This window comes from Thamnophis elegans, chromosome 2, assembly GCF_009769535.1.
Source record: "Thamnophis elegans isolate rThaEle1 chromosome 2, rThaEle1.pri, whole genome shotgun sequence".
NCBI classification, from domain to species: domain Eukaryota; kingdom Metazoa; phylum Chordata; class Lepidosauria; order Squamata; family Colubridae; genus Thamnophis; species Thamnophis elegans.
In genome coordinates, this window is record NC_045542.1 from 106,213,927 (window position 1) to 106,241,919 (window position 27,993).

A 27,993-nucleotide genomic window follows, 5' to 3' on the forward strand; every position below is an offset into this window, starting at 1 on the left:
AGAATTTTGCCCTTCCCTTCCCTTTATTCTCCAGGAAACTAGGCAGGGTCCTTTCTGAAATGCTTTCCAGATCACCTCTGCTTCTGAAGCTCAGGATATCTTTTATAAGCTAGTTGTCCAGCCTACAGCTCTTTCTTATGCTTCCCAAGATTATTCCCAAATTACAAAGTACATGACTATTTTAGAGAATGATTTTTGCATGGGTATTGGCCAATATTCTAACAAAATGTTCTCTTGCAGAGATTGAAACTGATTTCTGCAATGGTACATGTGATGTGAATGCAAAGTAAGTACAATTATAGGGCACAATTAAAAACCTATTTGAAATTATGTGATTGTTTTCAGTAACAACTCCCATAGGGATTTTCCCCCTCTGTTTCTCCACAGGGTTGTTGTGATAAGAGGAGGAGGGAAGAGCATCATCTATGTTTATCACCTTGAGTTACTTGTATATTAATATAGATGGGATAAAAATCTAATCAATAAATTAAATAGTATTTCTATGAAGCTGAGTTGTTAGTTAAACCTCTCTATTATACATTGCTTAATTCCTTAAAAGTGATCTGGTGATTATTACTGTATATACTCGAGTATAAGCCTAGTTTTTCAGCCCACTTTTTGGGCTGAAAAAAGCCGCCTCGGCTTATACTCGAGTCAGTGAAAAATTTGCCCGAAATGGAGGAGAAAAAGGGGCGGGGCCATGCCGCTGGGTGACACTCGTGAATGGCCCAGTGCCCCTGTGAGTTTCCCCTCCCTCTGTGTCAGTTTGCCGTGCAGCGCGCACCGCACCATCCCCCCTCCTCACGTTCTAATGTAATGCAGGGCTGTCTTACGATTCCCCTTCCTCCCCCTCCTGCTGCTCTGCAACGATGTCCCACCTCCTCCTTGTTATGGCAAGCAGCCACATAGCGATGTCCCACCTCCTCTGGTACAGTGATCCAATGATAGGAATCACTGTGCCGTGTGTCATAGGAGGCGGGACATCGCTCCCGCGGCTGCACGGGACATCACCATCACAGCGGGACATCAGCATCATGAGGTGAGTGAAGTATTTCATTGAATACACCGCTAGTTTACTGTTTTTCTTTGAAATAAATATTCAAAAACATTATTGGTATCTATTTTTATTTTTGAAATTTACCGGTAGCTGCTGCATTTCCCACCCTAGGCTTATACTCGAGTCAATAACTTTTCCAGTTTTTTGTGGTAAAATTAGGTGCCTCGGCTTATATTCGGGTCGGCCTATACTCGAGTATATACGGTAAATTCTCTAATGTACAAATTATTTACAAATAAAACCTGTGAAGGTATAGATTCTATTCATCAAGATCTTCCTTAATTTAAATATAAATGTCTCACAAACTACATCTTTCCATTCTGAACAAGAGTAGGCAAGAGTAGACAAGACATTTCCCATGATTTATTAATTTTCTTAAGTAAGATGAATATTTTCACTGATAGATATTAATGGGCCTATTAATAACTACAACTAATTCCTGCTTCAGAATGATTTACTTTGTAATTGTTTTCAATAGCAATCTTCATTTATTTTCAAGGTGCAAAAATTTCACTTTTAGCATATGAAAGAAGCAAATATCAGAAACTTGAGCTTCCTGCAGTGAATCTCTGTTTTGTAACTACACATTTAGACAAATGAGAGAAGGGGAGCAATGTGATCCAGGCAAACAAGCACAACACAAGTAACACACAGTATCATAAACATATGTGTAGGAGTTAATATATAATTCTCAATCCCTTTTTTTTCTGTTTCAGTTGCATGAATGACTCTACTACTTCTCAACCCACCTGCTCCTGTTCTGCTGGTTATTCTGGAAATGGAACCTCTTGTACAGGTATTGCTGGCAAATGCTTTCAATTCATAATTCATGCTTGATAAAATAGCACCACGGGTAAGTGCAGTGGTGGGATTCAATTTTTTTTACTACCGGTTCTGTGCGCATGGCTTTGTGGGCATGGCTTTGTGGGCATGGCTTTGTGGCATGGGAAGGATACTGCAAAATCCTCATTCCCTTCCCATCCCATTAACCCAGCGGTTCTCAACCTGTGGGTCGGGACCCCTTTGGGGGTCAAACGACCCTTTCACAGGGGTCACCTAAGACCATCGGAAAACACATATTTTTGAAAAAATATGGAAAACATAAAATAATTTTATGATTGGAGGTCACCATAACATGAGGAACTGTATTAAAGGGTCGCGGCATTAGAAAGGTTGAGAACCACTGCACTAACCTGTTTTCCAGGGCAACAAAAGAAGATCAGCTGGGGACGGGGCCAGTCTATTTGCCAGTCCTCCGAATTATTCAAAATTTCCGCTACCAGTTCTCCAGAACTGGTCAGAACTGACTGAACACCACCTCTGCTACAGTACATAGAGATAGAGCCATAACAGCTAAAAATGACCATATTTTTCACTAACCACATGCACAAGCATTGCTGATATACACATGTTCATTTCAGCATTACAACAAGTAAAACATAATTCCATATCATTTAAAATGCAGCATTCAATGTTTTTCTATGTGCTATGTTCAGACTTTCAATGGCTAGTGGCTGGGTGAAGAGAAATGAGCATTTTTTGAAGAGAAACGTTTACACTGAAGGATAAACATACGTAATCTTATGAAACTCCTCTTTTGTCTGCATCCGCGGCACGACATAGATTCATGTCCAAGAAAATGGGCCTGAAATCCTTATGTGTATTCTCTGGCAAGTGGGTTGAGGAAGACCACAACTGGGCTAAACAAAGGCTTGAAATCCTTGCCTGTTCTTCCATTCAGGTCAAGTAGCAGACAAAATTCTCCAACCATTTTTCCTGAAATATAATTTCCTATATCCCACATGAACCCTTCTAAAGTAGAATAAAATATGGATTAAAAATATAAAAACAGAGAGGTGGCAAAAGGAACAGTTAGAAGCTTGCTTAAAGGGACAGGGAAATGTCATCAGCCTTCAACCACAAAATGTTCCAGTATATGTCCTTATGTCAAAAGCCCAAAACCGCAAGGTTCAGCTAAAGTTCGCTTAGAGACATGTAGTCAGTACCTATGGCCCAAGACAAAAGAAGAAGTTAGACAATATCTACTTATGCGGCTTTTTCCTCAAGGTAACCAATAAGAAATGAGTCAAGTGTTTCCGTATTACGCTGCCTTTGAGAACGTATAAGAATGTGTGCTTCAATAATGAAGGTTGTTCAGAACTTGCAATGCTAGCCATGGGCTAGCTTTCTGAACCTGGCTGCCAAATAAACTCCTCCTGTATCCTGAGAAGTCTAAGCCTGTCATTTTCTGCAACACTTCCTACCATTTTCACTCTAGTTTCACCACACCGTTCCTGTAAATCCAGGATCAGTTTTCCAGGGTCCTGGTGGTTGTAGAAGGACAACACAAACATCCTGATTCATAAACAGGGATATATTGGAGGAAAGCCAAGATTCAAATCACAGTCTGGACAAGGTCCCCAGGTGTTCGCAAATGTACTTGTCATACCTGTGCAAAACTGTTTTCTATTTTAGCCCACCCTCTTTTTCTTTGGTAATTCAGAAATAGACCCCTGTGCTGAGGATAATGGCGGCTGTTCTATATATGCCAACTGTACCAAAATAGCACCAGGAAAAAACATCTGCAGTTGCAAAGAAGGTTATTCAGGAGATGGAACTTTATGCAGAGGTAAGCATCATACATGTCTATGGAGATTCTCAGTCATCCAGGTCATGGTTGTCCCAAAGGTGCTTTTTCAAGAGGCAACTGGACTTTCTTGGTTTTTATTAGAGGACGTTTTCACTTCTCATTCAAGAGCTGAAGAAGCTTCTCAGATGAGAAGCGAAATGTCTTCAAAGAAAAACTAGAAAGTCTAGTTGCCTCTTGAAAAAGCACTTTTGGGATAAGCATCATACAGTTCAAAGCAGATGAAAGGACGGCTGATTTGGCTTTAAAATATATATTTTTTCTGCCCAAAATCACTTTTGTGAGATTGGCAACCATATAAATGGGATTAATAACTAAATATTGGGATAGACCACTACCCAGATAAATACATTTAAAAGGAGATGAACTATTTAAAGCAGGATAAAAGGTATGGTATTATTTCTCTTGCAGAGAATCTATCTATCTATCTATCTATCTATCTATCTATCTATCTATCTATCTATCTTTGTTTGTTTGTTTGTTTGTTTGTTTATTTATTTTATTTTATTTATAAGCCACCCATCTCAATAAGGTGACTTTGGCCACCTTTTACATCAGTCCAGGCAGTCAGTGCTTTCTTAAAATATACATGTATATTTCTTCACTGGCTACTTCACTTTAAGTGAGGCAGATGGCAAAATAATATGGACATGATCACTGAGTAATGGAGAAGAGGATTCTTCACCAGCGATGGTGACAGCTTCCAAGGCTTGCCGTTAAAATGAATGCCATTGTTTGCTTCATATGTAGGTGGGATATACATACTTTATAACAGGGACGTATGAATGCTTGAAAGTTTTCTTCCATACTGTCCTTTCATATGATATTTATTTTCCCTAATCAATGATGAATTTTTACAAGGAACATTTGGGGCATTTAGAAAGATCAAAAATGTGTCCTGACTTATCTTTGCTGATTGCACTTTTATTGCACAAGTTAACAGGCTATTCATTGATTCATATCTTCTTGTTTTGTTAACATAGTCATATTTTACGGTGGAAGTAATTTCATATAGCATGTATTTCTTCTATATGTAGAATTGGATCGGTGCTTAGAAAACAATGGAGGATGCCACCAAAATGCAACATGTATTAAAACAGGGCCAGGTTTGGTAAGCAAATTTTTATCTTATCCTATTTTGAAATTTACTAATAATATACTGTGTTTGCCCGAAAATAAGTCAGGGTCTTATTTTCTTTTGACCCCTGAAATAAGCACTTGGCCTTATTTTTGGGGAGGTCTTGTTATTTCTGACGTGCAGGAGGTGGTGAGTGTGGTAACCTCATGGTTGCTGCTGTGTTGCAATATTTTTGGGGAGGGCTTATTTTTGCGAGACGGCTTATTTTAGCACATGCGCTCAAAAGCCTGATTGGGCTTATTAGGGCGGGTCTTATTTTTTGAGAAACATGGTACTTATAATTGTAAAACAACTGAGAGCATATCACTTAATACTGAAATATCCATGCTTGTTTCCTATCTTAGCCCATATAATTGTAATTTTAATTTTCAGTGGAGACCCTTATTTTCTTTAGAGCCTTAGCTAAATAAAGTTGTTGAGCAGTGCACTTCATTTCTTTTACTTGGATGAGTTTTTCTGTTTCCTGTTTCTGTAGCACAGGTAAATCTTCCTATTTGCTCAAGCCTTTCCTTGATTCCTCTGTGATCAGTCCTGATTTCAATCATTTTTATATTTACTACATAATGTAAGCTTATTATAACATACTTAGTATATATTGTGCTTTATATATATATCGTGCTTTATATATATATAAAGCACGCACAAACAATTCATTTTCTTATGCTTCTTCCTTTGTCTATTGCTTTTATGATTTTTGACAATCCCAAGATTGCAGGGATAAATCTCAGAACACTCTGTTATGTTTGGCAGTGAGTTTAATGGGGCTTCTTTATACTGAAGAGGAAAGATTGCATTGTTTTTTCTTAATCACACAGAGTGTTTGCAGAGAGAGACAAAAAAGTCAAGATGGTAGTTTCAAGCACGTGATTAAAGCCCTGGCCTTTTAAGAAACTGCATCACAAAGTCCCTCCCCCCTACCAAGAGATAATCTCATTACATCCCATTACACATAGTTAAAAACCTCCATGTGGTACCAGGGTTTCAGTTATCGAGTTAGCCTCCCAAAGTATGGTTTGGCTATCTCTGTCTTGCTTTTTTTAATCTGGGGAGGCAGCTGAATCATCAGCATAAATGGTCCCTGATGAGGCAACAGTAGCATTTCCATTATATCCTGTAAGCTGCATATCTTCCTTGTCATCTGCTTCGTTTCCTTGCTTATCATGCATGGAATGATGGATCAAAGTAATTTACAGTCTAACACCATGATGGCGAACCTATGGCATGCGTGCCAGAAGTGGCATGCAGTGCCCTCTCTGATGGCACACAAGCCATCATGCCAGTTCAGCTCCACCATGCATGCGCACACGCCTCCCACTGGCCAGATGGTCTTTGGGTCCTTGCCGCACATGTGCAGAGGGCATGGTGCGTGCAAGAGGGCTGTGTGTGCATGCATGAGTGGTGTACGGGGGGGCCACACATGCATGCATGGGGGCGGGACACATGGGGACACACACGTATGTGCAAGGGCCGCACACGCATTGCATTTTGGGTGTTCGGGTGCACTTTGGGCACTCAGTCAGGAAAAGGTTAGCCATCGCTGGTCTAACATCTGCAACAATGGCTGGTATTTCCATCCCATGGATGAGGGCAAAGGGAGGTACCATTCATGTGTACAGGATTGAAAGAGCCCAGTGTAACTATAGGTTCTATGGCTGGTGCTATCAAGCGATGGACAGTCTGGAGGCAGACCTCCTGTAGTCTGTCCTTTACATACTCACTCTGAAGTGTGGCAAGTGTGTCCTCACTGTTCTGCTTCCCCAGTGGGAACATCCAATGGCTTAAAACACACAGGGCTCACTCATTTGCAATGTGACTATTAACTGATTGTGCTCTTGCAACTTTTGGCACAGCAGCTGCAAAGCCTGCACATATAGGACACACTTCCTCTATTTTACAATAGCAGAAAGAGAGCAGGAAAGTGACAAATATCTGCATCTTTACTGTTGCTGCAGAAGTTGTCTGGCAATTTGTGTCCTCTGTTTGTAGTTCTGAAGGTGAAATATGTGGTGGTGTTTTTTATTTCTCTCAGGTTGCTTGTGCCTGCCTTCCTAGCTTCACTGGTGATGGGATTAATAAGTGTGAATATACTCACCCTTGCTTGGAGGTTTGTTGATACCTTTTCTTTACAAGATTTCCTGAATGCTAGTTTTTACATTTTAAAAAAAGCAAACAATACTAACCCCACCAAGAGTTGATAATGGTGTAATTCACTCATCACAATGGTAATCCAGGTGCAGCATGACATAAACATTAAAAAACTAACTTTTTCTTAAAACAACCAAAATATCAGGAGTTCGCTGAAGTCATCTGGCATTGTTACCCAAATCTTACAAGATTTTGAGTGGCAATCTTGTGATATTTCTGCCATGTGGTTTTTTTATATTTTGTTTAATTTTAAGATCATGCAACTACCAGTTTAAAAGATTTATGCATGCCATGGTAACATAGGTATCACATTTCCCAGCCCTGATAGGTAATCCTTAAAAGTTTCTGGTAATAAATTTCACAAGGGAGAAAGAAAACCATTTCACTAAATCACACTGTTTTTTGTTTCGATTTGGTTTACTGTGTTAATTCAACCACCATAGTTTATAAACCATAGCTTATAGCTTAATATGATTAGTGGACTGAACTAATTATGTGTTAGTCAATAAACCATTATTACTGATTGATGTAAAGACTTACTAAATTAAGATAATCTAGAAATTGTATGGCTTTCAACTTGGAGGTAATTAATTTCATGATAGGGATTATGGGGCTTGTTATTAAGCCCAGTAACCTTAGGTGGGAACAGAAATCACTAGTAATAAATAATAAAAGTTGTTTTTCATAAACAAAAAAACTATATCCATTAAATAGATAATTTAAATTTCATGTGCTTCGAATTCCTTAAAAGAGAAGGTGAATTCCATTAGGGTACCTTTCCCTTTTAAGTCTTTGAATGACTGATAGGTTCATGGAAAACATTAGGGCATGGTATTGAGTTTTCAGTACACAGTTGTCTTCACAGAGATGGCTACTTTCCCCTTCTCCAAAGCTGTTGATAGCTTGCTCACTTGTGGGAAAAGGAGAGGGACTTGCTCCCCTGGCAGCTAAGTTTCAAGAAGAGTATTCCAGACAAGTTATGCCTAAAGGAATGATTGATAACCCCTGACCATGGCTCCAGCTTATTAGCTTTTCTTTTCTTGATCAGAATAACGGTGGCTGCAGTCCACTAGCACTGTGCCTTAGAAAAGAAAATGGGGATCGAATATGCCTTTGTATATTGGGGACTGGTGATGGCTTCACATGTCGTAGAACTGTGTGGCAGGTAAGACATATTTTACTTAAAACTTGCAAAATTTATGAGCATCCATTCCCAAATGCTGGAAGAGCAGTCTTCCTTCTTAACATCCCCAAAATTTGTGCTGAGAGTAGTATTGAAAAAGCAACATGTGACATAGTCAGTGACAGGGTTGGAAAATGTTGCAAAAAAAAGCTGCAAATGATCTCATGAATTAAAAATAATACCATGTTTCCCCAAAAATAAGACATGCCCTGCTAATAAGCCCAAACAGACTTTTCAGAGCATGCGCCATAATAAGCCCTCCCCTAAAAATAAGCCTGCCCCAGCTATTTAAGCATGTGCTTAAACCAGTCCCCACTATTATCACTGTACCACTTACCAGTGCAATCTGCGGGGCAAAAAGACGGCTTGCTGCAAAGACAGCAGCAGGCGAAGCAAAGTGCTTCCACCTTCCACCCTTCCCTCCCATGCAAAAAGAGCCCACCACTCTTTTCTTCTCACGCAAAAAAACACCGCCCACTCCTATGGGAAAGGCAGCCTGCCTGGTTCCTTTCCCTACCATCCCTTTAGCGAGGAATGGCAGGTGGGGGGAGAAGCAAGGCGCGCCTCTTACCTTTCCAGGTCCGTTGCGTTCTTCACCCTACCATCCATTGAATCCCCTTGTAAAAAAACGTCATGAGTTCAACTCGCGAGGTTTTTTTTTACAAGGGGATTCAATGGGTGAAAGGACGAGGAATGCAACGGGGCAAGATGGGCGGTGTGGGGCCGCAAGGCGTGCCTCTTACCTTTCCAGCTCCGTTGCGTTCCTCACCCTTTCGCCCATTGAATCCCCTTGTAAAAAAACCTCATGAGTTGAACTCATGAGGCTTTTTTTACAAGGGGATTCAATGGGCGAAAGGGTGAGGAATGCAATGGAGCTGGAAAAGTAAGAGGTGCACCTCGCTTTGCCCCCCCCCCCTCACCTGCCACCCCTTGCTAAAGCCATGGTGGGGAAGGGAACATGGCTGGCTGCCTTTACCATTTGGGCGAGTGGGGTGGTGTTGGGCCTTGAGGCACGCCTCTTACCTTTCCAGATCTGTCGCATTCCACGCTATTGTGTTCAGGGTATTAAAAAAAAAAACCTTCTCGCGATTTCAAGAAGTTGATTGAACTTGTAAGAAGGGTTTTTTTTACCAGCTGCTTCCCTGAGCACAATGGCGTGGAACGCGACGGAGCTGGAAAGGTAAATGGCGCACCTCGCTTCTCACCTGCCCCAGAAAATAATAAGCCCTCGCCTATAATAAGCCCAAGGCCATATTTTGTGGGGCAAAATAAAATAAGACCCTGTCTTATTTTCGAGGAAACACGGTAATAAAAGATTTCTAATTAGATGATAAATCAGTTTAACTGTCATTTGAAAGAAAATGTAAACAGAACAAAGTTTTTTTTTCATGTATGCTATCTAGGAATTCATTGGTAAGGGTGATATAATTCATTGGTAATATATTTCCTATATTGAATTGTTCAAATATGATTATTAGAATTAATAATTCAAAATTAATAATTAACTTTCACATATATGAAGAGTGATGGCTTCCAAGCCTCATGGGGCACATGGAAGCCTTGAGGCAAAATCAATCCAGCCACAGTATTTGGCTGCCAAAGATCACTGCATCCACGCCTTCATTAATCCTCTGCGCAACCAGTTCAAGTACAAATGAAGATTTCAGCCAGAATGTAGAGCTCAAAGCCTGACATGCATCAAATCTGCTTTTCTCTATTATCATTTTGCAGTGGGAGAGTTTTCATAAGGAATTTCCATATCTGCAATTACAGTATTAGAAGCCTATTACAGTAAATGATTTTCATGCACATTTTGAAGAAACTTGTTATTATGAACATGTTTAATCCCTCCTTCCCTTCCTTCCTCAGGAACTTATTGGAAGACAAGATGCTTCTGAATTTCTTCGTTATATTCGGGTAGGTATGAGAAGGATTTCTATGTGGTAAAACACTAGAATGAGATTCAGAAAGTAACTTGCACCATTCCTGCAACTGGGCAATCAAATTATAAGTATAGAACAGAACATCTGGAAGGCATCAGAATGAGAAGGCTGATCTATCCATTCTAGAGAGATTCTCAATTGATGGAATGTTTTTTTTTCCCCTGATGGGTTTTTTGTTTGTTTGTTTGTTGTTGTTGTTGTTTTTTGAGCTTGGTTTTTATTTCTGCATACAGTGGAATTTAGATCCATGTTTTTAGCCAGAACTTTTAAGTGTGAACAATGTTTATATCTTTGGCTTTTGTATCTTATTTTATATTTTATATTTTGTAATTCTTGCTTAATGTTGCTAATTGCCTTGAAGACTCAATGGACAAAAGGGGTGGAATTGAATGTAATCAGTAAAAGAAAATACCCAATGAAGAGAATAGTGTTGCAACAAAAAAGGAATGAGGAAATTTTCTAAGATGGGTGCAGAGTTCATATAATCATCAGTTTGAAAGGGACCCTGAAGGTTTTCATGTCTAATCCACTGCCCAGAACATTAATGTCAGCCTTTTTTTAAAAAATCACCAGACAAATGTCATCCTTTTTTTAAAAAAAAATCACCAATAATGGAGCATCTTTGATTTCGAAAACCAAGTTGTTCCAACATTTCATAGTTCTCAGTGTGGAAATTGCCTCTTATGTCAAATTTAAATCCCTTCTATGGAGTTTTCATTTATGGTTCTTGGAAGTTGTGGAAAATAAATCTACACCCCCTTCCCTGTGATAGCCCAGGGAATATTAGAAGATTTTCTAATATTTAGAAGGCTGTCTTTTCTTAGCCTTCTCTTAGCCTAAACATACCCACTTTCTTAACCATTCTTAATTAGATTTATCTCCCAAATTTTTCTCCTCTCACTGTTCTTTGTAATTTTTCCAATTCCTCGGCTAGCGACCAAAGCCAGCATTTCTATCCCAAGGACAGTGGTACTGGTGCAGCATAGAGCTATCATTTCCTGTGAACCTGATATTGCAAATCTGTTGAAAAACCCAAGATTACATTACATCTTGCAGCACCTACTGAGCACTGCCAAGAAAACTGGAATTTCTCCGAATCAAAATGTCAATACTTTTTCTCTAGATTACAACTTTCGTTTGGTATTTATACTAATCCCTGGACTTCTCCCTGTGCTGCAGGCTCATAGAGTTACGGAGATGGTGGGGAAAGGACCATACACCATTTTTGTCCCACATGCTGATTATCTACAGAAAACGACCACAGTAAGCAGCCTGTGAAAGGGTTTGAAAACCAAGCGGTGGCTTTATTCATTGCACTGAAAGTTGTTTAATGTAAAAGAAGAGTTCATCAAGAGAACCTTAAGAAAAGTATAAATTCTAGGCAAATTCTTGTTTCAGTTAAACATATATTTTTTATGACTTTGCTTCCAAACACCTTATAGTTGTAATATTGTTGCCATTCTCTAAGAATGTGCTCTAAGAAATATTTTAAGTTAATAAATAAAGAATCGTTTTCAGTTGAACTGAATTTCGGTTGTGGCTCAGTTTTCCCATCTGTACTGATGGCTATTATGTAATTGACTGATATGTTTATGCCAATGCCCAACAGTTCCACATTTTTTAAGAGCCAAGGTGGTGCAGTGGTTAAATGCAGCACTGCAGGCTACTGCTAGATCAGCAGTTCAGCGGTTCAAATCTCACCGGCTCAGGGTTGACTCAGCCTTCCATCCTTCCGAGGTGGGTAAAATGAGGACCCAGATTGTTGGGGGCAATATGCTGACTCTCTGTAAACCGCTTAGAGAGGTCTGAAAGCCCTATGAAGCGGTATATAAGTCTACTGCTATTGCTATTGCTATTTTTAAAATGATAAATAGATCACGAGAACCAGGTTTTAGCCATTTTCTATTATGTTAGATAATTGAAATAGATGCAATAGACATCATTCATGATATATTACTATTATATCACCGAGAGCAGCTTCCTTTCAAACCCCTGAACCAGAAGGGCTTAACCTGTGCTTGCCTTGTACAACCATATTTTCTTTAGTTTGCAGAATGGGAAAAAGCTGGCTGCATCAAAGATCTGCTTCGCTATCACACAGTTATCTGTCAGATGCTCCTATCAGATGATTTGGAATCACAGGATTCTATAACAGCTTTATCTGGTCACAAAATCAGAGTTTCTGTGAAAGAGGTGTGTGTCATTGTCGCAGTCCTGTTCCATTTCCATCTTAGTCATAATTCACTTTGCTGCACAGCTAACAGAGACCTCATGTGACTGTGTCCTATCACTTCTTTATTTTTTTTTCATGGGTTACTTTTTAGGGCCAATGATGAACCCTCTAGAACAGTGGTCCCCAAACTTTCCAGCTTGGTGACCCAGCAGGGGTGGGTGGGATGTGAGTGGCAGGCACAGGAACGCTCACATGCACAGCTCCATATGTGTGAGCAGCATGCACGTGGGCCCTCCACTCATGCGAATAGAGCTTCATGTATGCTCCACTCACCACTTGCGCTCATGCATGAAACTCCACTGGTGAGAGTGGAGGGGTGCTTGAGAGGATGGCATTTGTGGTCACATGCAAGCTCCAACGCGTGAGCCCTTACCCATTTCTCCCACAGCCCGATTTCAAACAGGCCATGTCTCAGTAATTGCCCATGGCCAGGAGTTCGGGACCCCGGCTCTAGAATAATATTCTTGCATTTTTGTATGATGTACAAGAAGACTGTTTTTAAAGATGCTGGAAATGTATTCTCTCTTTTTACCCTCCCAGAACAGTCTGTATTTAAATGATGAAGTAAAGATAATTGAAAGTGACATTACTCGAGAGAATGGAGTCATACATTTTATTGATGGGCTCTTAGCCCCATATGACCTGCAGCACCACAGCATTCCATGCAACCAATCAGAGGTATGTCTAACATTAAGATATGCTAGAAAAGGTGAAAGAAGCCGTAATGCATTTGCTAGTCTTGGAGCTACTGTAAAACTAGATGTTATTGAAAATAATCATGGCTTTTAATGGCTCATATTTTCTTATACTATACTCAGTTCTGAGTTAGATGTTAGATGTTTCACACACCAACTATTCCCTTACTAGTGAGCCCTTGATCCGTCTTACTTGATTGTAACATGTTTCTGTTTTGTTTGAGTGTCCATGCCTGGGTGCACATACAGTTTGGATTATTTCCAGAGGTGGAATAATCTACCTCCGATCTATTTTTTGTGTCTTTTCTTTTCTGTACGAGCTGCGTAACTGAAGCAAAATCTATTTGGACTGTAGCGTTTCACACAGTTACCTGCCACTGAATTTATTTCAGAATTGCTGTGTGAAAGATCACGTCATTAGCCTGGGTTCAGGGCTATTGCACGGCATCTTACCTCTGTGTTTTAAAAAGGATACCCATAATATAAGATTTACTTATCATCTCTGTGTATTACAACTTACATGTGCACATTCTAGATCGCCAGAAATGGGGAAAGAGGCAGGTTGTTCCAGTGTTAGATGTGAAAATTAGGCCACATCTCTTCCATGCACCTTTACTGATCAGGCTCTGGAACTGGGATTTTATTGGTAACTTTTCTGTTTGATTGCTTTCCAGAAAACTATTATAGAAGTTGCAGAGGCTCATGGATATAACATATACAGCAAGCTTCTAACGGTAATTGAACCATTCTCTTTCAGTTTCAATCCGTAAAATGAAACATAAGTGTCATAGTCCTTGTGTTGAGCTTGACTTTCCTGACAAGGATATGGAAATGGCTTGCCGTTCTCTTTTTCCAATTATTATTTTTTTTTAATTCCCAAACCTATCTCAGAACCATGCAGTTTCCAGACAGTCTCACATCCAAAGCTTAACCATCACTCACTTAGCTTTTTTAAGATTAGTCAAGGTTGGCTATGTGCTGCCATCTAGTCAGGTTTATATTAAAGCCCATATATCAAAAATACAAAATAATATCATTTTAAAGTTTGGTTCAAAGTGCATTTCAGAAGTGGGATTTGAATTCCAATTAATTAGCAATAGCAATAGCAGTTAGACTTATATACCGCTTCATAGGGCTTTCAGCCCTCTCTAAGCGGTTTACAGAGTCAGCATATTGCCTCCAACAATCCGGGTCCTCATTTTACCCACCTCGGAAGGATGGAAGGCTGAGTCAACCTTAAGCCGGTGAGATTTGAACAGCCGAACTGCAGAACTGCAGTCAGCTGAAGTAGCCTGCAGTGCTGCATTTAACCACTGCGCCACCTCGGCTCCCTAGCAGTTAAACTTATATACCGCTTCATAGGGTTTTCAGCCCTCTCTAAGCAGTTTACAGAGCCAGCATAGTGGCCCCACAATCTGAGTCCTCATGTTACCCACCTCGGAAGGATGGAAGGCTGAGTCAACCTTGAGCCGGTGAGATTTGAACTGCCGAACTGCAGCTAGCAGTCAGCTGAAGTGGCCTGCAGTACTGCACTCTAACCACTGCGCCACCTCGGCTTGCCACCTTGGATAATGGTTTAACTTTTAATAGAATTCAGCTCCAAAGGAAGAAAACATTATCTACTTCCCTCACTGACTACCAGCCAGGGGTGAGTTGCTGCCAGTTCTAACTTCTTCTATAGAAGAGGTTCCACAAATCTACAGTGCTGTGTAGAACCGGTTCCAGCTCCCTCCCTCCACCCATCCGCACATCATCAAGATGAAGAGCAAGAGGAGGAATTCTGGGAGTTGAAGTCCACAAGTCTTAAAACTGTCATGTTTGAACACCCCTGGATTTTTTTTCTAAAGGGTTAGGGTCTTGTAACTTGACAGCTTTAAGACTTGCGTGCTTCAAATGCCAGAGTTTCTGAGCCAACATTTTGGTTGCTAAGCAAGAGCGTTGTTAAGTGAGTTTCACCACATTTTACAAGTTGACCACCCCCACCCAGTCACATGACTGCCAAGCCACTCCCACTCAGTCACATGGTTGGAAAGCCACTCCCACCCAGTCACATGGCCGGCAAGCCACTCCCACAAAGCAGGCCACACCTACAGAAGAGGTTCTAAAAAAATTTGAAACCCACCACTGCTACAGACATGGACTATTGGAGGTAATATACAAACTCAGAGAAAGAGATATATGGAAGACTCTTCAGATGCTGTCCGGGATCTGTTTCTCATTTGATATATTGTTAGTTAATAGAGTCTGTATATTTAACAGAAAAAAAAGAAAGTTTTCTCTCTTTTTCTCTTGCACTTCTTTATTCTCAAAATGTAACTTAGACAGGAGGGAGACTTTTCTACCCTCACGTTTTTTTTTTGGTAATTATTGGCAATGTATATTAGTATTCATTAACAGCTGGGCTAACTCCATGCTCTACATCCCAGGCAACTATATTTTGAGCATTTTATTTTAATGTGACATTCTATTATTTCCTTAGAATTCTTTCAACACTCTGCTCTCGTTCAGGATTACATCCTCTCACACAAGGTCTTCTTCATTAATTCAAATCTCCCAACAAGTATTTGTTCCTTGCAGAACTTTTTTTAGATCGATTATTGAAACATGGAACTCCAAAGGCTTCATAGCTGATAACATTCCTCCAAAAATCTTTCAAGATTCTAAACCAATCCTAAAAGTGGGCAGAAAGTAGGCTGGAATCTATGGGTAGATATTTGGGTGATTTGCAGTAGATTAGAAAGACTCCCAAATCCCAATGCTTTAACCATAGCAAAAGCAAGAAATTGTTCTTAGGAGAAACAATCATTTTTTTAAAAAAATTCTGGTTTAAGTGGGTCTATATGTGTATAATTTTCTTCAAACACTCTTTTCACCCTTAAGTATTTATAGAATCATAGATTATTTATGTATTTAATCTCACTCGTTCATTTTATAGCCAGTCTTTCAAAGTTGCTAACAATTAACATCCCATAAAGTAGAAACAGTCATAAAATAATCATAACAGGAATTGATGCAATCAACATACAGTTAGGGAACATGATAGCCTTTTTTTCCTTATACATTAATATTGGTATTTATTAAAAAGGCAGAACACTGTGGGCTGCAGTTCATTTCATCAGATGCACAAAAACTTTGCTAGTCTGAAAAAATGCTTTATTTATTTTGGCCACCATAGATGCCCTGCACCACTTCCATTTCCCTTCCCCTATGCTGAGCATAGCATAGCATATCAAAATCCACATTTCAAAACCAGACAGGGTTAAGACACAAAGGGAGCCTGCTTTGAAGAAAGTAGGCAGTGTTGTAAAGCCTGAAAGGCTTGAGGCATCAGGCATCTGCTTATCACTCATACCACCCTCCCCTAAAACCCTCAAAAATTAATTAACCGAACTCCCAGATCACATTTCATTTGACAGCATGGAGGTTCTTTCCATATAAACTTGGTAGCTTTTGATGCAGCTCCCTTATCTTTTCAAGACTGATGCTTGTGTGGTGGGGGGGATTGACCATCTGACTGACAGTAAATTGTGAATTCTCTTAGATTAGTGATATCATGCTATTTTACTGTTCTGTGTCTCTCTCTGCAGGAAACAGGACTTCTTAACCTGGTCAATAATACCCTTCATCAGCCATTTACCATGCTGTGGCCAACTGATGAAGCCTTTAATTCTCTTCCTGCTGAAATGCAACAATGGCTATATCACAAAGACCACAGGAGCAAACTGTCTGCTTATCTCAAAGGGCACATGGTCCGGGACATAAAGGTAAACTCAAGGTTGAAACAACAGAAGCTTTTCAAAGAAGCCCTGTTGCACTCAGCTTGGCAGAAAACACACCCTCTTTTCATGTCATTTAAACAAGACTAGAAATTGGTTTTGATTTAATGTTTAACCAACATTTTATTTGATAAAATCTGTGAGATCGGACTGTGGGAGGGAAGTTGCTACTTGCCTTAGCTTGCTTATTCATCAGAGAAATGCCAAAGCTGAGGAATTGCAATGAGGAAAATTAAAATAGAGGAAATCTTAGAGCAACTGGTATGCAATTGCATTGAAAATGCCCTTTTTAATATAGATTTTTAGATTTAGATGGCTGCCCATCTTAAATAGACAACTATGTTAAAATGAAAATGATTATCATCATCATCATTTGTTCAGGCATCTGCAGGTGCCGGCTCAATTCCTTCTTTTAAATAACTTGGTAATTTAAGATGCACTTTAGTTCTGTAAAATAAAGGGTGTATTTCAAGAGGACACATGCATATCTGTTAAGCAGATTACTACTGCAATGCGCTCTACATGGGGCAGCCCTTGAAGAGTGTTCGGAGACTTCACTTGTCCAGAATGCAGCCGCGCGAGTGATTGAGGGTGCGCCTCGGTACACCCACATTACACCTATCCTCCGCGAGCTGCACTGGCTGCCTATTGGTCTCCGGATACGCTTCAAGGTGCTAGTCGTCACTTATAAAGCCCTACATGGTATTGGACCTGGGTACTTGAGAGACCGCCTTCTGCCAATCACCTCCCATAGACCCATTAGATCCCACAGATTAGGCCTCCTCCGAATTCCATCTGCCGGCCAATGCCGGCTGTCGACCACCTGGAGGAGGGCCTTCTCTGTGACTGCTCCGGCCCTTTGGAACTATCTCCCCGTGGAGATTCGGACCCTCACCACCCTTCAGGCTTTCCGTAAAGCCGTTAAGACCTGGCTGTTCCAGCAGACCTGGGGTTGTTGAGTTCCACCCCTACTCGAATTGGTTGTGCTTGTTGTGACTTTTTAAATTGTTTTGTATTGTTGTTTTGTTTCTGTTTTACTCTTTGGTATTTGTTCCCCTTCCCTCCTGGTTTGTCAGCCGCCCTGAGTCCCTCTGGGAATAGGGCGGCATACAAGTCGAATAAACCACTAAACCACTAAACCATTAAGCATGACTTCACATATTTTGAAAAATATGGATAGAGGCCATGGTAAATTTGTTAAGGAGCAAACTGTCTGTCTCAACATTTTTTTCCTCTAATGTTTAATTTTAAAAAGAACTTAGAAGAGTAGTCAGGATGCTAAGCAAGTACTAGGATTTCCCTCTTTTTTAACCAGTTTTTAACCTTTGAGTTGGTACTCAAAGTTATATGAGATTCTTTCTGCAAATGCTGATTTTCTCGTAGTGCTTCATACGATCATGCCATGGATCCACAAGGAAATTTACTCTCTGCAAGATCAGTGCAGAAGTCTTTGGCAGCCTTAAGTGAGACCCATTCCTATTTAACGTTCTTGAACATTTAACTGCCTAGCTGAGTCACTTCCAGAAACATTTACTGTCAGAAACACAGTTTATAATAACAGAACACAGAGAAGAAAGGCATATGAGGAAACGAGTTTCCATTCTTTTAATTGAAATTTTATTTTATTTTATTTTATTTTATTCATTTATAGGCCGCCCTTTTCCCTGAGGGGACTCAGGGCGGCTTACAATAATAGGGGAGGGGAGTGCGGGACAAAACGCAAAAAGAAAATGTGAATAGAAATAATTAACAATAAAAAACCCAACATTCATTCAACATTCGGGAGGGGCGAGAGTAAAGTCTTATCCCCAGGCCTGACGGGATAGCCAGATCTTGAGGGCTGTGCGGAAGGCCTGGACGGTGGTGAGGGTGCAGATCTCCATGGGGAGATTGTTCCATAGCGTCGGAGCTGCAACTGAGAAGGCTCTCCTCCGCGTAGTCACCAGTCGGCACTGACTGGCGGATGGAATTCGGAGGAGGCCTACTCTATGCGATCTGATGGGACGGAGGGAGGTAATCGGCAGAAGGCGGTCTCTCAAATAGCCAGATCCACTACCATGGAGCGCTTTATAGATGGTAAGAAGGACCTTGAAGTGCACCCGGAGACCAACATGTAGCCAACGCAGCTCACGGAGGATCGGTGTTATGTGGGCGAACCGTGGTGCGCCCACAATCACTCGCGCGGCTGCATTTTGGACTAGCTGAAGTCGCCGGATGCTCTTCAAGGGCAGCCCCATGTAGAGCACATTGCAGTATTCCAGCCTAGAGATCACAAGGGCTCGAGTGACTGTTGTGAGGGCCTCCCGGTTCAGGTAGGGACGCAACTGGCGCACCAGGCGAACCTGGGCAAATGCCCCCCTGGTCACAGCTGATAAGTGGTGGTCGAAACTCAGCTGTGGATCCAGGAGGACTCCCAAGTTGCGGACCCTGTCTGAGGGGTATAAATTTTGACCCCCCAGCCTGAGCGATGGAACGTCAGCCAAATTGTTGGGAGGAAAACACAACAGCCACTCGGTCTTGTCCGGGTTGAGTACCAGTTTGTTAGCTCTCATCCAGTCTTTAACAGCCTCAAGACCCCGGTTCATCACATCCACCACTTCATTGAGTTGGCACGGGGCGGACAGATACAACTGTGTATCGTCCGCGTATTGATGGTATTTTATCCCGTGCCTCCGAATGATCTCGCCCAGCGGTTTCATGTATATGTTAAACAGCAGGGGGGATAAGACCGAACCCTGCGGCACCCCATAAGTTAGGGGCCTCAGGGACGATCTCTGCCCCCCCACTGACACCGACTGCGACCTGTCCGAGAGGTAGGAGGAGAACCACTGCAGAACAGTGCCGCCCACCCCCACCTCCCGCAGTCGTCGCAGAAGGATACCATGGTCGATGGTATCGAAAGCCGCTGAGAGGTCAAGGAGAACCAGGATGGACGCGTGGCCTCCATCTCTGGCTCTCCAGAGATCATCGGTCAATGCGACCAAAGCGGTTTCTGTGCTGTAACCGGGCCTGAAGCCTGACTGGAAGGGGTCAAGATAGTTAGCTTCCTCCAAGGTACGCTGAAGCTGGAAGGCTACCACCTTCTCAACAACCTTCCCCACAAAGGGGAGGTTGGAGACTGGACGGTAGTTATTAAGAACAGCTGGATCCAAGGACAGTTTCTTCAGGAGGGGTCTCACCACCGCCGTCTTAAGCGTGGTGGGGAAGTACCCCTCCCGAAGAGAGGCGGTAACAACCGCCTGGATCCAGCCTCGTGTCACCTCACTGCTGTTGGCAACCAGCCAGGAGGGACACGGGTCCAGTATACAGGTGGAGGCACTCACAGCTCGCATAGCCTTGTCCACATCCCCAGAGGCAACATCCTGAAACTCAACCCAGAGGTGGTCTGCCAAGTCATTCCCCTGTGTCTCGGCTGAATCTGCGGGGGTGGAGTCCAGGTCCGACCGAAACCGAGCAACTTTGTACACCAAGAACAATCCGCCAAAAATGAAACCTTCCCCAATTCCTGTCTATTTTGGCCAGCATGATTCTATGGCAAATCTATCATTATTTACTCTTCTGTGGTTCTAGGTCTTGGCTTCCAAACTGACAGAGTTGTCATCTTTGAGGACTTTGCACGGCTCAACCATTTCATTTAGCTGCAGCAAAACAAATGCTGTAAGTATGCACTCCTTTAAATTGAAGCCACAAGAGGACAAACTCATGTACAACACTGTCCCTTTCAAAATGTGCAGGTAGTCTTCATTTAGTGACTGCCTTGGGCAGCACTGTTTACAGCTACAAAGGTGATGAAAAATGTGCCTGACTTTTTTTTTCTTTTCTCCCAGAGAAAAGAGATTGCTTCAATAAGGCTTTTCTTTGCCTCTTATGCAAACAGCTGGTGCTAGTGCATTCTTTTCAATGCATATTCCCTATTGGGTGTCTTCTTACTCTCTTGTAATCCCTTCCTCTCCATTTAATGCATATACCAACATTAATTCCCTTCTTGCTAATTATCCCAACCCTGGATGAACATTCCAAGCAATGGAAGAATGGGGAACTAAGACTATAAGATGCGTCTAATTTTCCCCCTACGTTTTGGCTCATACAATTGTTTGGAGCCATATCCTTCTGGTGCTGTAAAGCGAATGAAAGCTGAACTAAAATCATAAGCATAGTTGTCACATTATTTCAGGATCAAACTCCGAGCTGTGGGCAAAGTTTGCACGCAATACTGTATTCTAACCATTGTGCCACCACGGCATCAGCTTTGATAATAATGTCCTAACTAGTTTTATAAGTTGGGCTAAGGAGTAGGTACAGAATACAGCAGCTGCAAGTATTAAAGATCATGGGCGGTAGCAAATGAAAAAATGCAGAAGAGGCATGGGCTGAGAAAGAGAAGTTAGGAACAAAAGGAGACGGGTAATCCAAAGGAGTATATTATTTTAGGAGAAGATAGAACAAGCTAGGAAAATTGAACAAGAAGCAGTATCTTTGAAACAGAGAACGAAGAACATAGAATGTGAACAAACATTACAACAAGTTGAATACAACTTGAAGTGACATATGGGATTGTCTAGGATTTCTGGGAGGGTGCTGACCAATGGTGGGTTCCGGATCCTGTTGCAACTGGTACAGTGCAACAGGGCCCGGGGTCCACCACATGAATGCATGCAGCGCATGGACGCAGAGTGTGCGCACATGTGCTTACCATCTGCAACGCTCCGCAACACCTCCGCAACACTCCAGCTGCTCTGTGGAGCGTCACGCAGGTGCTTACGTACCATGGGCGTGCACGGATGCCCCGAAGAGCTCAAATACAGGTAAGGACGGCAGGTGGGCAGCTGGGCCCTCCAGAGCACCATACCGGAACAGTACCCGATGCTCCCGGCAGGCACCGGTACGCTAGTACCGGTGCGTACCGATCATAACCCACCGCTGGTGTTGACTCTTTGAGCCTGCCTTATATAGCTTTCCTGGTAAAATACATGGAGAATACAATGCAATCAATAGATAGAGTATAGGAACTGACAGGATCTTATATGATTGCTTTTTAAAAAGATCCTGTCTTCTTATTGATTTTATACCTTGTTGATAGAGGATTTTTCTTCATAAACTTGAATGCTTCTGATCTGGAGCTAAAAAAGAGTTAAACATGTTTAAGAAGCAACAGGTGATAAGTTTGAATTTTGCATATTAGTCAAAACCAAAAGCCACCAATATTTGTCTTCTGTCTTCTGATTCCCTTTTACTGCTTTTTTGGCTTGCAGGGGGATATTGTGGTAGACAATGGCAATGCAAAAATTGTCCAGCGGTATATGGAATTCAATGTGGGCATTGCTTATGGAACTGATCACCTTCTTGAGCCTCCAGATTTGGGATCCCGTTGTGATGAATTTCAAACAGTTGAGATTTCAGTAAGTATTTAAATTTTAATCATCGATGTTTACTGATTTAGATCATTATCATGTTACCCAGAAAATAAGACCTGGAAACACAATTTCAGGGTGATCACCACCCCCAGGCTTTTGCACAGAAGCTGGCAAGCATGTGAGGGACTGACGGTATCTGACAGCAGCTTCAGCCTACCAGTCCCTGGGTCAGTGCATTCTGGGGCTGCACAGAATGGATGGCATGGAGTGGAAGGCAGGTAATCCCAATGTGCTGCGAAGATGAGTCTCCCGCAGTCACCTGATGCTCTGGCCCAATACCACTTTGCTCTCCCATGGCTCATGCATCACATGTAGATTGCCTGCCTTCCCCTTCATCGCTTCCTCTGTCTGCTGCTAGTGTCACCACGCAAAGATGAGCCCCCTACAGCCACCCACCACTCTAGCCCAACAACACTCGGCTTCCCCACGGCCCACATGGCATGTCCAGATCACATGCCTCTGTTTACATCTGCTGCTTGCACAGGTAATCAACTCACCTGTGCTGTGCGGGCTCCAGCTGCTGCCAGACAATATCAGCTTGCATGCACTCACCACCGCTTTTGCTGGACATGCTCACTCCCTTCTCTAGGGTTTACTTTTTGGGTAGGGCTTATATTAGGTGCATATGGTATTTTCGTTTGATTGATTTAATAACATTAAAGCATTCTCTAGATCAGGGGTCCCCAACCCTTGATCTGTGGCCCAGTACCATTCCGCGATATGCCAGCAACTGGTCCACACAAACAAGTGAAGCCCCTTCCATGGGATGCAATCAGCATGCAAAACCACACCCGCTTCAGTCCATGGAAAAACCTTTCTCCACCGAATTGGTCCGTGGTGCCAAAAACGCTGGGTCTGCAGCTCTGGATAAAAAGAAGACTTTTAGTTAACTTTCTTATACTAATGTTGACAGTGGCAACCAGCAGTTTCTCCGTGCTATTTCCATGTTTGTGAAAATTAGTATAATATAGTCTTTATTGTCATTGTACAAAATAAATACAACAAAATTGGTATTAATTAATTAAATTAATTAATTAATATTCATTACTTTCCAATGATGTCACCTTATAAGGGATATGAGCAGCATATAAATTTAACAACAACAACAACAACAACAACAACAACTCCTAGGTCCTTGGTTAGGACTCGAGCTGTTGAGCTACCAACCAGCCCCAAAGGCTGTGAATCTTACCAAAGATTAACCACATAATAATAATACAAAAGTTGGTCTTTAAAAAGTCTCCAAAAATACTTCTGTTTCTGTTAAACTACATTTTTTTAAAAAAAAAAATCCCTCTCACCATCATGGCAATTTAATTTCAGGTGAGATGGTATAATCTGTATGTATTTTACTTGTTTTGCAAGTTTCAAATTCTAAAACGCAAAATAAATACATAATAAAAACACCCCAAAGCGTCTCGGCATTGGGGTCAGGGCCCAAAAGCCAGCTCTGCTAACCCGGATAATGTCATCTTGATTTTAGTACTCAAAGTGAAGTTCTATAGCCAAAAATGTTGCCCAACTCTGTCTTCTAGTAGGTTGCAGCCTTTGTGAGAAAGGAAAATCTAAAAGATTTTCAGACGAAAGTTAACCTGGCTTCTTACATACTTGTCTATTTTTCCTATTTCCCTATCATGTCTTCCCAGAATGCTCCATGTGGTACTTGCGGCTTTGAGAAACCCTGTCCTTTTGGATCAATGGAAATGGTAAGCATCCCCAGAGAAATGATGGATTCACAGTTGACAAGATGTGGATAATAAGCAATTCCATAGTGATTTACAAGACATTTTACAATCAAGCATTTGACAGGCACAACACATGCTCCTACAGTGGATATAGAAAGTCTACACACCCCTGTTAAAATGCTCAGTACTTTATTTGACCAGACCAAGATAAGATACATAGAATAACTTTATTGTCACTTTGAATATACACTAATTGGCATACATTAATTTGTATTTCGTTTCATACAGCTCTCAAACGGTCACTACCTCCAATATACACTATGTAAACATAACTAAATAAATAAATACAGAATTATGCATACAGCAATAGCAATAGCAGTTAGACTTGTATACTGCTTCATAGGGCTTTCAGCCCTCTCTAAGCGGTTTACAGAGTCGGCATATTGCCCCCACAATCTGGGTCCTCATTTTACCCACCTCGGAAGGATGGAAGGCTGAGTCAACCCTGAGCTGGTGAGATTTGAACCGCCGAGCTGCAGAACTAGCAGTCAGCTGAAGTGGCTGCAGTACTGCACCCTAACCACTGCGCCACCTTGGCTCATGACCCACATATATTATATGACATAGAGAAGCAACACAGTCTAGTCCAGATGTATACATATACATGGCGAGAAAAATGAATCTTGTGAGTTTACCAGAAGGATGGCATAGGAAACAAATCTGTTACAGGATCTGAATCAGGTAGGCCTGCTAGAAATACTTCAAAACTTCCTCCCAGAAGGGAGCAACAGAAACAGACCGTAAAGTGGGTGTGTGGGGTCTCTAACAATACTTTGAGCTCTAAGCACATAGCACTTATATGCAGTTACTCCTTGAATAACGGGAAGTGTGTGTCAATTCTTTAGAATCTCCCTCCTCCGTGTCTCTGAATGAATGGATGGACATTCTAAATCTTCTATAATCTTCTCAGCTGCTCTTACCACTCTCTGTATGGACCTTCTATCTAAGGCACTGCTGCCATCCCTCTCAAAAAGATTTAGATTTTTAGTTACTTAACATGTAGGAGTAATAGGAGGAAGTTCCCACATACCTTGCAAGTTGAGCGTATAGTTTCATCCTAAGAATCAAATTTCCAAGAAAAGGCAAAAACAGTTGTCTTTTTCCCATAGGGGGAACCCCAGACTTGCTATCATGGATATGACTCTTTTGAGTTTCCAAGGAGCAACCGTTTGCGGTACCATTCTCGAATATCAATCGCTAAATATCAGTTGAGAAAACACTTCACTAAGGGATGCAAGAAAACATGCCTTACCACCAAGTGGGTACCCCAGTGTTGTGCAAACCACTATGGAAAGAACTGCCATGGTAAGGAATGTTTATTAAAATTCCAGATAAAATAACATGTTTTTCGTTTCGTACTTGGTAATTATAATAATAGTAGCGGCAGTTGCTAAAAATAGCGCAGCAATTTGTTTTACCATCTATGGGGATTAGGATCTAAGGTTCTGGATCCTCTGACTGAAATATATAATTATTTCTAATGTTCGTTTGGATTTGATATACATGTTTAGTTTTCTGTGCACTACTGATCACCAATATCAGAACATATCCTAATATTCAGGCACTTAATAATTTCTTTTGTATCTTAAATGAAGTTTCACTTTTCCTCCTCCTTGCCAAAAATATCATTTGTCTTCTTGCGTATAGTAAATATTACACTGAATGGTAAGAAACAAAACAACATTTCATGGATTTTCCCATTGTCTTGTAGCAATGCTTAAATGCTGAATTGCAACCAATGCTGGACCAAATCGATAAGCAAATCATTTTTCCTGATTTTCATAGAAGTCATCGTGTGTACTGGAGTACCTGTGCATTTTCTATGCCATACAATTCTAAGTGCATCACAGCAGATCCTGCATCAAACTAATCTTGAAATATGGTTGGGACTTAAATGGGAAACTCCTAAAATGCCAGACATTTAGACTTTAAAAAAAACACCTCCTAAAGAAAACAAAGGAAAACCACTTCATGAAAATACCTTGCTCAATAGTAGTAACTGTGAGAGGGATCTTGGAGTCCTAGTGGACAACCATTTAAATATGAGCCAGCAGTGTGCAGCAGCTGCCAAGAAAGCCAATACAGTTCTAGGCTACATAAACAGAGGGATAGAATCAAGATCACGTGAAGTGTTAATACCAATTTATAATGCCTTGGTAAGGCCACACTTGGAATACTGCATTCAGTTTTGGTCACCATGATGTAGAAAAGATGTGGAGACTCTAGAAAGAGTGCAGAGAAGAGCAACAAAGATGATTAGGGGACTGGAGACTAAAACATATGAAGAACGGTTGCAGGAACTGGGTATGACTAGTTTAATGAAAAGAAGGACTAGCGGAGACATGATAGCAATGTTCCAATATCTCAGGGGTTGCCACAAAGAAGAGGGAGTCAAGCTATTCTCCAAAGCACCTGAGGGGAGGACAAGAAGCAATGGGTGGAAACTAATCAAGGAAAGAAGAAACTTAGAATTAAGGAGAAACTTCTTAACAGTTAGAACAATTAATCAGTGGAACAACTTGCCTCCAGAAGTTGTAAATGCTCCAACACTGGAAGTTTTAAAGAAGATGTTGGATAATCATTTGTCGGAAGTGGTGTAGGGTTTCCTGCTTAGCAGGGGGTTGGACTAGAAGACCTCCAAGGTCCCTTCAAACTCTGTTATTCTATCATTCTAAAATGACCTTGATTTAAAGATGAATTTGCCATTTAACTTCAATCATGGACCTAAATTCCAGTGAATACAATAGGACTCACTCCCTACAAACGTTGCTTAGAATTAGAGCTACGGGTTAATCAGGTTCCCTTATTCTGACCTCATATGATTATGGATCTGACGTTTCACTATTCGGGCAGACATTCACTATTAATTCCATGGTTTGCTTATTGTCCAAAATAAGGTGGTTACTACATAAAGATAATTCTTGGTTGTCCTAAAGTCAGATCGCTTTAAAACCTGGCTAAACACCAGAACATATGAAACCTAAATGGGTTTAAAATGTATGATCATAATCATTACTATAATAGTGCAAGCTAGTTCCCCCTCCCCCTTGGTGCACTGTGGATAAGCGTGCAGGTGTGAAACCAAACAAACTAACAATTAGGCTGTCAGGATTACTCTGTAAAGTGTAGATCTCCCTGACATATGCATGCCATTCAACATAAATAAAAACCATCACTATACATGGGCAAAGGTAGGGTACATTAAAAGATGTGAGTAATTGGCAGATAGAGAATGACAGTAAGAGACAGAAAACCTTTATGGCATCATGTGAAACCTTCCTTTTAGAATGATAGAAAGGTAACCAGCAGAAAGTTACCCTGATTTTTAAAAGCTGAAATATTAAACAGAATTTTATTCTTCATTTTCCTAGGTTTATTTTTTAGCAGTTTGTGTATAAAGTACAATCTTGAAGGAATTTATCTCTAAGGATAATTTTAGTTGTGTGCAATAACTGATAAATCTACTAACAATTGTGGTAAAATAACTGCAAAGCACTGAAGAAAAATGAAGGGCTATACACACCCAACACATAAAGTTTCAAACATGGAGGAAGTTATTATCTGTAGCTGCTGTTTCTAGGAAATGAATAAAACCATATGACCAAATAGACTGTGGTCTCCCTGGAAAGCCTAAATGACTTCATTTATACTTTATTTCTCAAGTGATATATTTGGTTGAAAAAGATGTGTCGGTTTTGCCTTTTTCAGTGTGTCCCGGAGGACTGGAAGCACCATGCCAAAATCGTGGTACATGTGATGATGGGCATAAAGGCTCGGGACAGTGCAATTGTAGTGCAGCTTTTGTTGGCGTGGCTTGTGAACTCTGTGCTCCAGGGTATTATGGGCCAGACTGCAAAGGTATGACAATGTTTTCAGCTTAACAAAAGGCTGTAATTAGCTCTTCTTCACTATTTTTCATGATGGTACCCTTTGCATGTAGGGACACGGTGGCTCAGTGGCTAAGACGCTGAGCTTGTTAATCAGAAAGGTCGGCAGTTCGGCAATTCAAATCCCTAG

At 41.2% G+C, this 27,993-nt stretch overlaps 1 protein-coding gene across 2 annotated transcripts in view; it reads left to right on the forward strand.

Moving 5' to 3' along the window:
• STAB1 (stabilin 1) overlaps positions 1–27,993 on the forward strand; it is a 126,900-nt gene that overhangs the window by 73,514 nt on the left and 25,393 nt on the right. For both annotated transcript variants that reach the window (XM_032209352.1, XM_032209350.1), the window contains 17 exons: positions 241–286; positions 1,774–1,853; positions 3,561–3,686; positions 4,742–4,815; positions 6,872–6,946; positions 8,036–8,152; positions 10,040–10,087; positions 11,293–11,376; positions 12,160–12,306; positions 12,887–13,024; positions 13,716–13,775; positions 16,629–16,805; positions 20,388–20,474; positions 22,070–22,216; positions 23,878–23,937; positions 25,086–25,281; positions 27,685–27,834. In XM_032209352.1, coding sequence (XP_032065243.1) covers positions 241–286; positions 1,774–1,853; positions 3,561–3,686; positions 4,742–4,815; positions 6,872–6,946; positions 8,036–8,152; positions 10,040–10,087; positions 11,293–11,376; positions 12,160–12,306; positions 12,887–13,024; positions 13,716–13,775; positions 16,629–16,805; positions 20,388–20,474; positions 22,070–22,216; positions 23,878–23,937; positions 25,086–25,281; positions 27,685–27,834 — 1,812 coding nt within the window. The remainder of the gene's footprint in view (positions 1–240; positions 287–1,773; positions 1,854–3,560; positions 3,687–4,741; positions 4,816–6,871; positions 6,947–8,035; positions 8,153–10,039; positions 10,088–11,292; positions 11,377–12,159; positions 12,307–12,886; positions 13,025–13,715; positions 13,776–16,628; positions 16,806–20,387; positions 20,475–22,069; positions 22,217–23,877; positions 23,938–25,085; positions 25,282–27,684; positions 27,835–27,993) is intronic.